The sequence below is a fragment of the Lingula anatina genome, chromosome 8, assembly GCF_051362555.1.
Source record: "Lingula anatina isolate TDL-2025a chromosome 8, LinAna3.0, whole genome shotgun sequence".
Classification (NCBI taxonomy): Eukaryota; Metazoa; Brachiopoda; class Lingulata; order Lingulida; family Lingulidae; genus Lingula; species Lingula anatina.
In genome coordinates, this window is record NC_141774.1 from 12,195,774 (window position 1) to 12,211,035 (window position 15,262).

The following is a 15,262-nucleotide window of genomic DNA, read 5'->3' on the forward strand; positions in this document are numbered from 1 at the left end:
GACGTGCCTCATCCGGGACTCGAACCCGTGACCTTGCGTTACCAAGGTTGATGACGCTTTGGATGTCTCATTTGCATCCTTGCACGCTACCGACTGCTCCGTGACAGACCCGCCCACCCTCCGTACGTGCGAGTTTCCTCTTAAAGTAATCAATGGCAATTTTGAAGAAGTCAATTCTGGCAAAAAAAGAATGACACAGTAGCTCCTGTGACTCGAACCAGCGTCCGAGTATTTGTCTGTATGCCAGGCAGCAGAGTTACCACGCAGCCACGACAGCTCCGTTGATACGCAGTGATCAGATGGTAACTTTCAACCTCGTCACGGAGAGCGCCAGATTGGGTGTACATGTGCAGGCCTGCTGTCCCAATCGACAATCCGGGAGCCGCCTTTCAGCCCACGCAACCCCAGTCCCCGACATGAACGGTAAATTTCAGTGATGCACACGAAGTCGTGTTTGTCAACCCGACTCGGAGCTCGGAGTTTGTTTTATACTAAGATTGATTTTGGCTTTACCCACGATATTAAAGAGCACAGTGGGATCAGAGGCGGTTCACAACAGACGGGGTTTACTTTTAGCGAGACCATAAGAGGAGAGAATAAAAAAAAAATACATTCAAGTAGTCTGTAATTACTGGTGCGATTGCAGCCATGGAAATTTTGAGTAAAGTATTATTGGCAAATAATTAAGCCGAGGAGATATAGTTTTTCTACCGAACACGGTTAACAGGTGGTATGACGGGCTGTTATACCGTAAAAGCTGCAGAATCAAAACAACTTGGATCGTATTCATTGATAGGCCTGCTCTGTATGTTCCTAGTAAGACGACTTCGGAAGTTTTTTTTTTTTCTTTCTTTTTGGTTTTGCGTTGAGAGAACGCTTGGTTTCACCTTTGACGTTGTAGAGCACGAGGACGGCCACAGCTGTTCATACCTCTGCGGTTTTAGTATTGAGTAGTCTTTACTCTTTCCAATATCGACTGCGGACTTGCCACGGTACTGTATGGTCATATGAACAGTCTTGAGAAGCAAGGGCCCAAGATAGGAAAGGAGGGGCATTAAAAGACAAAACGTGTGCCTGATAAAAGGAATAGAGGTGACGCGACTTCTGTAAAAAAAAAATCAAAAGTTTTCTCTCTTCTAATCCCACCAAGAAGAAAGCACATTTTGATGAAATGCAAGCCATACGGAGTTAGTTATAGCTCAATTTAAGTTCAAGATCTTTGGCACCAATATAAGGACTTTTAACTGAAGAGAAAGGAAATATAATTGTCGACGCAGATGTAAACTGTCTAAAGTATACCGTATTATTAGGCAAAAGGTAATTTGCTAAGTCCCACGAGCGCCCTCATTCGTTCTCGTCTCGTGACATCCCGATTCAGGGGCTAGGTCGTTGTCGTGAAGGACTGACGTGCCTCATCCGGGACTCGAACCCGTGACCTTGCGTTACCAAGGTTGATGACGCTTTGGATGTCTCATTTGCATCCTTGCACGCTACCGACTGCTCCGTGACAGACCCGCCCACTCCGTACGTGCGAGTTTCCTCTTAAAGTAATCAATGGCAATTTTGAAGAAGTCAATTCTGGCAAAAAAAGAATGACACAGTAGTTCCTGTGACTTGAACCAGCGTCCGAGTATTTGTCTGTATGCCAGGCAGCAGAGTTACCACGCAGCCACGACAGCTCCGTTGATACGCAGTGATCAGATGGTAACTTTCAACCTCGTCACGGAGAGCGCCAGATTGGGTGTACATGTGCAGGCCTGCTGTCCCAATCGACAATCCGGGAGCCGCCTTTCAGCCCACGCAACCCCAGTCCCCGACATGAACGGTAAATTTCAGTGATGCACACGAAGTCGTGTTTGTCAACCCGACTCGGAGCTCGGAGTTTGTTTTATACTAAGATTGATTTTGGCTTTACCCACGATATTAAAGAGCACAGTGGGAACAGAGGCGGTTCACAACAGACGGGGTTTACTTTTAGCGAGACCATAAGAGGAGAGAATAAAAAAAAATACATTCAAGTAGTCTGTAATTACTGGTGCGATTGCAGCCATGGAAATTTTGAGTAAAGTATTATTGGCAAATAATTAAGCCGAGGAGATATAGTTTTTCTACCGAACACGGTTAACAGGTGGTATGACGGGCTGTTATACCGTAAAAGCTGCAGAATCAAAACAACTTGGATCGTATTCATTGATAGGCCTGCTCTGTATGTTCCTAGTAAGACGACTTCGGAAGTTTTTTTTTTTTCTTTCTTTTTGGTTTTGCGTTGAGAGAACGCTTGGTTTCACCTTTGACGTTGTAGAGCACGAGGACGGCCACAGCTGTTCATACCTCTGCGGTTTTAGTATTGAGTAGTCTTTACTCTTTCCAATATCGACTGCGGACTTGCCACGGTACTGTATGTAGTAAATAATGCACTGTCCACGAGCCCGATATCCACGATAGCAGGCCGAGCGTCAGCGAGGCATGCTATCGTGGATATCGGGCGAGGGGGTAACAGTGCATTATTTGTCATACATACTAAGGGAAATCGTGCATGTTCCTCACCCAAACCCCCTAACTTTGAATAGAACACGCTGATATCACCGCGCATGGAGTGATATCAAAGAATGGACTTTTCCCGCGCTTACGCCGATAGTTTCTGTCTAATTGTGGTCACCGTCCAATTATTTTCATTTGTGTGAATGGTTTGTGGTTGCGTGTGCTTTGCCGGAGATATGGGTCAGTGGTTTTTCTGTGAGAAGTTGGCTGCCCATCTCCCGCACGTGGCAGTTTCCTGCCCATCTCCCGCACGTGGCAGTCACTCTCATTCATTTTTCGGCAAAGCTGACAGCTACATTGTAGAAATGCTGTTTTCTGATGTTTCGGACGATGAACTCGTGAGCGCAAGTCAAACGGCAGAGAAATCTCATTATGAAACTGTGCAACAATTTTCTGACATTTCTGACGACGAACTTATAAGCGCAAGTCAAAAGGCAGAGAAGTCTCATTTTGAAACTGTGCAACAATTTTCTGACATTTCGGACGACGAACTTATAAGCGCAAGTCAAAATGCAGAAATGTGTTATTTAGACGCGAAGCAGCAGCAGGAGCAGCAGGCTTTCTCGGCTGAGATGAAGGTGCGTATAACAAAAATACACATTTTTCATTTATGTTTATCTTTTCCATATGTATTACCACTACATAATTATACGACAAAATGCATTTGTACCTTGACATTTGAACGGATGAGATTCATTGCTTTCGAAAAACGTGAAAATTGACATATTTGACAAAATGCGTTTTCTTATGATATTATCCTGTTTTTAAGAGGGGAATAGCAGTAAAAGGTTCGCTATCCCAGTAACAGATGAGGAAATGGAGTTGCGCTCAAAAGCAAGCTTACCTAAGAACACGTTGCGTCGTAACATGTGGGCACTTAATACATGGAATAAGTGGGCAGTGGCGCGAAACAACACACGGTTGCACGGTTATCAAGGAAACGACATTGCCATTAATAAATGGAATAAAATAATGAAACCACTGACAAATCTCTCTGACGAGGAACTTCAGTACTGGATATCCAAATTTATACTGGAGGTGAGAAAAGAGAACGGTACGGAATATCCTCCAAGGACACTCCTGTCCCTTGTGATGGGACTGCAGAGTTACATTCGCACTGAGTCGAAGCGAGGGATTGATTTATTAAATTCTGATCAATTTGTGGGTCTCCGACAAGTATTAGATTCTGAGATGAAACGTCTTTCTCATACTGGCCTTGGATGTAACACCAAAAAGGCCCAAGCAATTTCTTTGGAGGATGAAAGCAAGCTGTGGTCATCGAAAGCGCTGGGCGACTATAATCCCAAAGTACTCGTGCGTACACTGCACTATTTGAATGGCAAAAATTTCGGATTACGAGGTGGACAGGAACATCGACGACTGCAATATAAATCACCTCAAATTACGCTCCACGAACCTGAAGGTGAAATTGCTTATTTGAAATATTCAGAAGACGTCTCTAAAACGTGTCAAGGTGGCCTAAAACATCGCAAATTAGTACCAAAGCAAGTGACCCATTTTGCTAACGCAGACTGCCCGGAGCGATGCCATGTAAGGATTTACAAGAAATATATGGAATTATCCCCCAAAGATAACAGAGACGATTCTTTTTACCTCCAGCCTTTGCAGAAATGGCGGGAAAACGTATGGTTTAGTCGACAGCCGATTGGTGTGAATACCCTGTCAAACTTCACCCGAGAAACGTGTGAAAAGGCTGGCCTGAAAGGATTCTACACCAACCACTCTCTGCGGGCAACTACTGCGACGCGTCTCTTTCGGAGAGGTGTCGATGAGCAGCTAATTATGACCAAAACAGGGCATCGTTCAGTCGAAGGTAAATATCATCAATACCATACATAGACAGCAAAATTTAAGTGCGTGTAACTGTTTTGTATTAATCTAAAATTTCACAATAATTTAGATTAATTCTTGATTGTCTCTCAACTGCTGTTGGCCTAGACTCCAGGCAAATTCATTTTGCCCGGAAGATCCCCACTGATGTCTTTTTAAGTATTATTTTATTTTATAGTACTAATGGGTTTATGCACAGATTTTACAACATACACTTTGGTTACAATCAATTGTGATGTTATTTTCATTTACTCATTTATTAGGGAAAGGGGCTCATATTTTACCAGTATATTATCCTTTAGTATTATTTCGTTTCTTTCGGATATGTTTCTAGGCGTTCGTTCATATACACGGCCGTCTGAACAACAGGAACAACACATCAGCAGAATCCTTGACGGGAGTGATGATGGTCCGACGCCGCCGAAAATACGCACTCAGACAGACGTCAGTGATGAAAGTGTAACACAAACAGATTCTTCTTTGAGTAGACTTATCGATTTAACAAATCAGCCGGTTGTATTTCAGAATTGCAATTTCCAATTTCATTAAAATATAAATTAAATGCCTGACGTTGTTTCCTTCTTATTTTTCTGTTTTCAGTGACTATTCATGTAAAATTCGAGAAAAAAAGCGAGATATCGAGCTTTTTTTCGAGGATTTTACCGAGTCACCACGAGACACGCTATCATAAAGTGCGAGCGAAAGCGAGCACTTTTTGATAGCGGGTCGAGTTAACAGCATTGTTTGTGTGAACTGAACCATGCGGTTGGTTGGGCAGTAACAATGATATCAGTCCCTGCAATCCTTTTGTTTAGATATCAGCCCCGTGGTATGTATGGTCATATGAACAGTCTTGAGAAGCAAGGGCCCAAGATAGGAAAGGAGGGGCATTAAAAGACAAAACGTGTGCCTGATAAAAGGAATAGAGGTGACGCGACTTCTGTAAAAAAAAAATCAAAAGTTTTCTCTCTTCTAATCCCACCAAGAAGAAAGCACATTTTGATGAAATGCAAGCCATACGGAGTTAGTTATAGCTCAATTTAAGTTCAAGATCTTTGGCACCAATATAAGGACTTTTAACTGAAGAGAAAGGAAATATAATTGTCGACGCAGATGTAAACTGTCTAAAGTATACCGTATTATTAGGCAAAAGGTAATTTGCTAAGTCCCACGAGCGCCCTCATTCGTTCTCGTCTCGTGACATCCCGATTCAGGGGCTAGGTCGTTGTCGTGAAGGACTGACGTGCCTCATCCGGGACTCGAACCCGTGACCTTGCGTTACCAAGGTTGATGACGCTTTGGATGTCTCATTTGCATCCTTGCACGCTACCGACTGCTCCGTGACAGACCCGCCCACCCTCCGTACGTGCGAGTTTCCTCTTAAAGTAATCAATGGCAATTTTGAAGAAGTCAATTCTGGCAAAAAAAGAATGACACAGTAGTTCCTGTGACTCGAACCAGCGTCCGAGTATTTGTCTGTATGCCAGGCAGCAGAGTTACCACGCAGCCACGACAGCTCCGTTGATACGCAGTGATCAGATGGTAACTTTCAACCTCGTCACGGAGAGCGCCAGATTGGGTGTACATGTGCAGGCCTGCTGTCCCAATCGACAATCCGGGAGCCGCCTTTCAGCCCACGCAACCCCAGTCCCCGACATGAACGGTAAATTTCAGTGATGCACACGAAGTCGTGTTTGTCAACCCGACTCGGAGCTCGGAGTTTGTTTTATACTAAGATTGATTTTGGCTTTACCCACGATATTAAAGAGCACAGTGGGAACAGAGGCGGTTCACAACAGACGGGGTTTACTTTTAGCGAGACCATAAGAGGAGAGAATAAAAAAAAAATACATTCAAGTAGTCTGTAATTACTGGTGCGATTGCAGCCATGGAAATTTTGAGTAAAGTATTATTGGCAAATAATTAAGCCGAGGAGATATAGTTTTTCTACCGAACACGGTTAACAGGTGGTATGACGGGCTGTTATACCGTAAAAGCTGCAGAATCAAAACAACTTGGATCGTATTCATTGATAGGCCTGCTCTGTATGTTCCTAGTAAGACGACTTCGGAAGTTTTTTTTTTTTCTTTCTTTTTGGTTTTGCGTTGAGAGAACGCTTGGTTTCACCTTTGACGTTGTAGAGCACGAGGACGGCCACAGCTGTTCATACCTCTGCGGTTTTAGTATTGAGTAGTCTTTACTCTTTCCAATATCGACTGCGGACTTGCCACGGTACTGTATGGTCATATGAACAGTCTTGAGAAGCAAGGGCCCAAGATAGGAAAGGAGGGGCATTAAAAGACAAAACGTGTGCCTGATAAAAGGAATAGAGGTGACGCGACTTCTGTAAAAAAAAAATCAAAAGTTTTCTCTCTTCTAATCCCACCAAGAAGAAAGCACATTTTGATGAAATGCAAGCCATACGGAGTTAGTTATAGCTCAATTTAAGTTCAAGATCTTTGGCACCAATATAAGGACTTTTAACTGAAGAGAAAGGAAATATAATTGTCGACGCAGATGTAAACTGTCTAAAGTATACCGTATTATTAGGCAAAAGGTAATTTGCTAAGTCCCACGAGCGCCCTCATTCGTTCTCGTCTCGTGACATCCCGATTCAGGGGCTAGGTCGTTGTCGTGAAGGACTGACGTGCCTCATCCGGGACTCGAACCCGTGACCTTGCGTTACCAAGGTTGATGACGCTTTGGATGTCTCATTTGCATCCTTGCACGCTACCGACTGCTCCGTGACAGACCCGCCCACCCTCCGTACGTGCGAGTTTCCTCTTAAAGTAATCAATGGCAATTTTGAAGAAGTCAATTCTGGCAAAAAAAGAATGACACAGTAGTTCCTGTGACTCGAACCAGCGTCCGAGTATTTGTCTGTATGCCAGGCAGCAGAGTTACCACGCAGCCACGACAGCTCCGTTGATACGCAGTGATCAGATGGTAACTTTCAACCTCGTCACGGAGAGCGCCAGATTGGGTGTACATGTGCAGGCCTGCTGTCCCAATCGACAATCCGGGAGCCGCCTTTCAGCCCACGCAACCCCAGTCCCCGACATGAACGGTAAATTTCAGTGATGCACACGAAGTCGTGTTTGTCAACCCGACTCGGAGCTCGGAGTTTGTTTTATACTAAGATTGATTTTGGCTTTACCCACGATATTAAAGAGCACAGTGGGAACAGAGGCGGTTCACAACAGACGGGGTTTACTTTTAGCGAGACCATAAGAGGAGAGAATAAAAAAAAATACATTCAAGTAGTCTGTAATTACTGGTGCGATTGCAGCCATGGAAATTTTGAGTAAAGTATTATTGGCAAATAATTAAGCCGAGGAGATATAGTTTTTCTACCGAACACGGTTAACAGGTGGTATGACGGGCTGTTATACCGTAAAAGCTGCAGAATCAAAACAACTTGGATCGTATTCATTGATAGGCCTGCTCTGTATGTTCCTAGTAAGACGACTTCGGAAGTTTTTTTTTTTCTTTCTCTTTGGTTTTGCGTTGAGAGAACGCTTGGTTTCACCTTTGACGTTGTAGAGCACGAGGACGGCCACAGCTGTTCATACCTCTGCGGTTTTAGTATTGAGTAGTCTTTACTCTTTCCAATATCGACTGCGGACTTGCCACGGTACTGTATGGTCATATGAACAGTCTTGAGAAGCAAGGGCCCAAGATAGGAAAGGAGGGGCATTAAAAGACAAAACGTGTGCCTGATAAAAGGAATAGAGGTGACGCGACTTCTGTAAAAAAAAAATCAAAAGTTTTCTCTCTTCTAATCCCACCAAGAAGAAAGCACATTTTGATGAAATGCAAGCCATACGGAGTTAGTTATAGCTCAATTTAAGTTCAAGATCTTTGGCACCAATATAAGGACTTTTAACTGAAGAGAAAGGAAATATAATTGTCGACGCAGATGTAAACTGTCTAAAGTATACCGTATTATTAGGCAAAAGGTAATTTGCTAAGTCCCACGAGCGCCCTCATTCGTTCTCGTCTCGTGACATCCCGATTCAGGGGCTAGGTCGTTGTCGTGAAGGACTGACGTGCCTCATCCGGGACTCGAACCCGTGACCTTGCGTTACCAAGGTTGATGACGCTTTGGATGTCTCATTTGCATCCTTGCACGCTACCGACTGCTCTGTGACAGACCCGCCCACCCTCCGTACGTGCGAGTTTCCTCTTAAAGTAATCAATGGCAATTTTGAAGAAGTCAATTCTGGCAAAAAAAGAATGACACAGTAGCTCCTGTGACTCGAACCAGCGTCCGAGTATTTGTCTGTATGCCAGGCAGCAGAGTTACCACGCAGCCACGACAGCTCCGTTGATACGCAGTGATCAGATGGTAACTTTCAACCTCGTCACGGAGAGCGCCAGATTGGGTGTACATGTGCAGGCCTGCTGTCCCAATCGACAATCCGGGAGCCGCCTTTCAGCCCACGCAACCCCAGTCCCCGACATGAACGGTAAATTTCAGTGATGCACACGAAGTCGTGTTTGTCAACCCGACTCGGAGCTCGGAGTTTGTTTTATACTAAGATTGATTTTGGCTTTACCCACGATATTAAAGAGCACAGTGGGATCAGAGGCGGTTCACAACAGACGGGGTTTACTTTTAGCGAGACCATAAGAGGAGAGAATAAAAAAAAATACATTCAAGTAGTCTGTAATTACTGGTGCGATTGCAGCCATGGAAATTTTGAGTAAAGTATTATTGGCAAATAATTAAGCCGAGGAGATATAGTTTTTCTACCGAACACGGTTAACAGGTGGTATGACGGGCTGTTATACCGTAAAAAGCTGCAGAATCAAAACAACTTGGATCGTATTCATTGATAGGCCTGCTCTGTATGTTCCTAGTAAGACGACTTCGGAAGTTTTTTTTTTTTTTTTTCTTTTTGGTTTTGCGTTGAGAGAACGCTTGGTTTCACCTTTGACGTTGTAGAGCACGAGGACGGCCACAGCTGTTCATACCTCTGCGGTTTTAGTATTGAGTAGTCTTTACTCTTTCCAATATCGACTGCGGACTTGCCACGGTACTGTATGGTCATATGAACAGTCTTGAGAAGCAAGGGCCCATGATAAGAAAGGAGGGGCATTAAAAGACAAAACGTGTGCCTGATAAAAGGAATAGAGGTGACGCGACTTCTGTAAAAAAAAATCAAAAGTTTTCTCTCTTCTAATCCCACCAAGAAGAAAGCACATTTTGATGAAATGCAAGCCATACGGAGTTAGTTATAGCTCAATTTAAGTTCAAGATCTTTGGCACAAATATAAGGACTTTTAACTGAAGAGAAAGGAAATATAATTGTCGACGCAGATGTAAACTGTCTAAAGTATACCGTATTATTATTCAAAAGGTAATTTGCTAAGTCCCACGAGCGCCCTCATTCGTTCTCGTCTCGTGACATCCCGATTCAGGGGCTAGGTCGTTGTCGTGAAGGACTGACGTGCCTCATCCGGGACTCGAACCCGTGACCTTGCGTTACCAAGGTTGATGACGCTTTGGATGTCTCATTTGCATCCTTGCACGCTACCGACTGCTCCGTGACAGACCCGCCCACCCTCCGTACGTGCGAGTTTCCTCTTAAAGTAATCAATGGCAATTTTGAAGAAGTCAATTCTGGCAAAAAAAGAATGACACAGTAGCTCCTGTGACTCGAACCAGCGTCCGAGTATTTGTCTGTATGCCAGGCAGCAGAGTTACCACGCAGCCACGACAGCTCCGTTGATACGCAGTGATCAGATGGTAACTTTCAACCTCGTCACGGAGAGCGCCAGATTGGGTGTACATGTGCAGGCCTGCTGTCCCAATCGACAATCCGGGAGCCGCCTTTCAGCCCACGCAACCCCAGTCCCCGACATGAACGGTAAATTTCAGTGATGCACACGAAGTCGTGTTTGTCAACCCGACTCGGAGCTCGGAGTTTGTTTTATACTAAGATTGATTTTGGCTTTACCCACGATATTAAAGAGCACAGTGGGATCAGAGGCGGTTCACAACAGACGGGGTTTACTTTTAGCGAGACCATAAGAGGAGAGAATAAAAAAAAATACATTCAAGTAGTCTGTAATTACTGGTGCGATTGCAGCCATGGAAATTTTGAGTAAAGTATTATTGGCAAATAATTAAGCCGAGGAGATATAGTTTTTCTACCGAACACGGTTAACAGGTGGTATGACGGGCTGTTATACCGTAAAAGCTACAGAATCAAAACAACTTGGATCGTATTTATTGATAGGCCTGTTCTGTATGTTCCTAGTAAGACGACTTCGGAAGTTTTTTTTTTCTTTCTCTTTGGTTTTGCGTTGAGAGAACGCTTGGTTTCACCTTTGACGTTGTAGAGCACGAGGACGGCCACAGCTGTTCATACCTCTGCGGTTTTAGTATTGAGTAGTCTTTACTCTTTCCAATATCGACTGCGGACTTGCCACGGTACTGTATGGTCATATGAACAGTCTTGAGAAGCAAGGGCCCAAGATAGGAAAGGAGGGGCATTAAAAGACAAAACGTGTGCCTGATAAAAGGAATAGAGGTGACGCGACTTCTGTAAAAAAAAAATCAAAAGTTTTCTCTCTTCTAATCCCACCAAGAAGAAAGCACATTTTGATGAAATGCAAGCCATACGGAGTTAGTTATAGCTCAATTTAAGTTCAAGATCTTTGGCACCAATATAAGGACTTTTAACTGAAGAGAAAGGAAATATAATTGTCGACGCAGATGTAAACTGTCTAAAGTATACCGTATTATTAGGCAAAAGGTAATTTGCTAAGTCCCACGAGCGCCCTCATTCGTTCTCGTCTCGTGACATCCCGATTCAGGGGCTAGGTCGTTGTCGTGAAGGACTGACGTGCCTCATCCGGGACTCGAACCCGTGACCTTGCGTTACCAAGGTTGATGACGCTTTGGATGTCTCATTTGCATCCTTGCACGCTACCGACTGCTCTGTGACAGACCCGCCCACCCTCCGTACGTGCGAGTTTCCTCTTAAAGTAATCAATGGCAATTTTGAAGAAGTCAATTCTGGCAAAAAAAGAATGACACAGTAGCTCCTGTGACTCGAACCAGCGTCCGAGTATTTGTCTGTATGCCAGGCAGCAGAGTTACCACGCAGCCACGACAGCTCCGTTGATACGCAGTGATCAGATGGTAACTTTCAACCTCGTCACGGAGAGCGCCAGATTGGGTGTACATGTGCAGGCCTGCTGTCCCAATCGACAATCCGGGAGCCGCCTTTCAGCCCACGCAACCCCAGTCCCCGACATGAACGGTAAATTTCAGTGATGCACACGAAGTCGTGTTTGTCAACCCGACTCGGAGCTCGGAGTTTGTTTTATACTAAGATTGATTTTGGCTTTACCCACGATATTAAAGAGCACAGTGGGATCAGAGGCGGTTCACAACAGACGGGGTTTACTTTTAGCGAGACCATAAGAGGAGAGAATAAAAAAAAAATACATTCAAGTAGTCTGTAATTACTGGTGCGATTGCAGCCATGGAAATTTTGAGTAAAGTATTATTGGCAAATAATTAAGCCGAGGAGATATAGTTTTTCTACCGAACACGGTTAACAGGTGGTATGACGGGCTGTTATACCGTAAAAGCTGCAGAATCAAAACAACTTGGATCGTATTCATTGATAGTCCTGCTCTGTATGTTCCTAGTAAGACGACTTCGGATGTTTTTTTTTTTCTTTCTTTTTGGTTTTGCGTTGAGAGAACGCTTGGTTTCACCTTTGACGTTGTAGAGCACGAGGACGGCCACAGCTGTTCATACCTCTGCGGTTTTAGTATTGAGTAGTCTTTACTCTTTCCAATATCGACTGCGGACTTGCCACGGTACTGTATGGTCATATGAACAGTCTTGAGAAGCAAGGGCCCAAGATAGGAAAGGAGGGGCATTAAAAGACAAAACGTGTGCCTGATAAAAGGAATAATGGTGACGCGGCTTCTGTAAAAAAAAAAATCAAAAGTTTTCTCTCTTCTAATCCCACCAAGAAGAAAGCACATTTTGATGAAATGCAAGCCATACGGAGTTAGTTATAGCTCAATTTAAGTTCAAGATCTTTGGCACCAATATAAGGTCTTTTAACTGAAGAGAAAGGAAATATAATTGTCGACGCAGATGTAAACTGTCTAAAGTATACCGTATTATTAGGCAAAAGGTAATTTGCTAAGTCCCACGAGCGCCCTCATTCGTTCTCGTCTCGTGACATCCCGATTCAGGGGCTAGGTCGTTGTCGTGAAGGACTGACGTGCCTCATCCGGGACTCGAACCCGTGACCTTGCGTTACCAAGGTTGATGACGCTTTGGATGTCTCATTTGCATCCTTGCACGCTACCGACTGCTCCGTGAGAGACCCGCCCACCCTCCGTACGTGCGAGTTTCCTCTTAAAGTAATCAATGGCAATTTTGAAGAAGTCAATTCTGGCAAAAAAAGAATGACACAGTAGCTCCTGTGACTCGAACCAGCGTCCGAGTATTTGTCTGTATGCCAGGCAGCAGAGTTACCACGCAGCCACGACAGCTCCGTTGATACGCAGTGATCAGATGGTAACTTTCAACCTCGTCACGGAGAGCGCCAGATTGGGTGTACATGTGCAGGCCTGCTGTCCCAATCGACAATCCGGGAGCCGCCTTTCAGCCCACGCAACCCCAGTCCCCGACATGAACGGTAAATTTCAGTGATGCACACGAAGTCGTGTTTGTCAACCCGACTCGGAGCTCGGAGTTTGTTTTATACTAAGATTGATTTTGGCTTTACCCACGATATTAAAGAGCACAGTGGGATCAGAGGCGGTTCACAACAGACTGGGTTTACTTTTAGCGAGACCATAAGAGGAGAGAATAAAAAAAAAAATACATTCAAGTAGTCTGTAATTACTGGTGCGATTGCAGCCATGGAAATTTTGAGTAAAGTATTATTGGCAAATAATTAAGCCGAGGAGATATAGTTTTTCTACCGAACACGGTTAACAGGTGGTATGACGGGCTGTTATACCGTAAAAAGCTGCAGAATCAAAACAACTTGGATCGTATTCATTGATAGGCCTGCTCTGTATGTTCCTAGTAAGACGACTTCGGAAGTTTTTTTTTTTTTTTTTCTTTTTGGTTTTGCGTTGAGAGAACGCTTGGTTTCACCTTTGACGTTGTAGAGCACGAGGACGGCCACAGCTGTTCATACCTCTGCGGTTTTAGTATTGAGTAGTCTTTACTCTTTCCAATATCGACTGCGGACTTGCCACGGTACTGTATGGTCATATGAACAGTCTTGAGAAGCAAGGGCCCATGATAAGAAAGGAGGGGCATTAAAAGACAAAACGTGTGCCTGATAAAAGGAATAGAGGTGACGCGACTTCTGTAAAAAAAAATCAAAAGTTTTCTCTCTTCTAATCCCACCAAGAAGAAAGCACATTTTGATGAAATGCAAGCCATACGGAGTTAGTTATAGCTCAATTTAAGTTCAAGATCTTTGGCACAAATTTAAGGACTTTTAACTGAAGAGAAAGGAAATATAATTGTCGACGCAGATGTAAACTGTCTAAAGTATACCGTATTATTATTCAAAAGGTAATTTGCTAAGTCCCACGAGCGCCCTCATTCGTTCTCGTCTCGTGACATCCCGATTCAGGGGCTAGGTCGTTGTCGTGAAGGACTGACGTGCCTCATCCGGGACTCGAACCCGTGACCTTGCGTTACCAAGGTTGATGACGCTTTGGATGTCTCATTTGCATCCTTGCACGCTACCGACTGCTCCGTGACAGACCCGCCAACCCTCCGTACGTGCGAGTTTCCTCTTAAAGTAATCAATGGCAATTTTGAAGAAGTCAATTCTGGCAAAAAAAGAATGACACAGTAGCTCCTGTGACTCGAACCAGCGTCCGAGTATTTGTCTGTATGCCAGGCAGCAGAGTTACCACGCAGCCACGACAGCTCCGTTGATACGCAGTGATCAGATGGTAACTTTCAACCTCGTCACGGAGAGCGCCAGATTGGGTGTACATGTGCAGGCCTGCTGTCCCAATCGACAATCCGGGAGCCGCCTTTCAGCCCACGCAACCCCAGTCCCCGACATGAACGGTAAATTTCAGTGATGCACACGAAGTCGTGTTTGTCAACCCGACTCGGAGCTCGGAGTTTGTTTTATACTAAGATTGATTTTGGCTTTACCCACGATATTAAAGAGCACAGTGGGATCAGAGGCGGTTCACAACAGACGGGGTTTACTTTTAGCGAGACCATAAGAGGAGAGAATAAAAAAAAATACATTCAAGTAGTCTGTAATTACTGGTGCGATTGCAGCCATGGAAATTTTGAGTAAAGTATTATTGGCAAATAATTAAGCCGAGGAGATATAGTTTTTCTACCGAACACGGTTAACAGGTGGTATGACGGGCTGTTATACCGTAAAAGCTACAGAATCAAAACAACTTGGATCGTATTTATTGATAGGCCTGTTCTGTATGTTCCTAGTAAGACGACTTCGGAAGTTTTTTTTTTTTTCTTTCTTTTTGGTTTTGCGTTGAGAGAACGCTTGGTTTCACCTTTGACGTTGTAGAGCACGAGGACGGCCACAGCTGTACACACCTCTGCGGTTTTAGTATAGAGTAGTCTTTACTCTTTCCAATATCGTCTGCGGACTTGCCACGGTACTGTATGGTCATATGAACAGTCTTGAGAAGCAAGGGCCCAAGATAGGAAAGGAGGGGCATTAAAAGACAAAACGTGTGCCTGACGCAGATGTTGTTGTGTATAAGTAGGTCAGCTTATGACGTCACCATATCGCGAGAGCATGAGTATCTCGAGAGCGTTAGTTTAGACAGACGCTGGAATATGAACGGATAGGAGACGGAGTTTTGTTTTGGG

At 44.2% G+C, this 15,262-nt stretch overlaps 1 protein-coding gene across 1 annotated transcript; it reads left to right on the top strand.

Moving 5' to 3' along the window:
• The first annotated feature begins 2,409 nt into the window (after positions 1–2,409).
• Positions 2,410–4,958, top strand: LOC147760354 (zinc finger MYM-type protein 2-like). The gene is made up of 2 exons (XM_086994617.1): positions 2,410–4,375; positions 4,727–4,958. The coding sequence occupies exons 1-2, from the start codon at positions 3,358–3,360 to the stop codon at positions 4,939–4,941; spliced, it is 1,233 nt and encodes a 410-aa protein (XP_086850743.1). The 5' UTR covers positions 2,410–3,357; the 3' UTR covers positions 4,942–4,958.
• Positions 4,959–15,262: the final 10,304 nt, after the last annotated feature.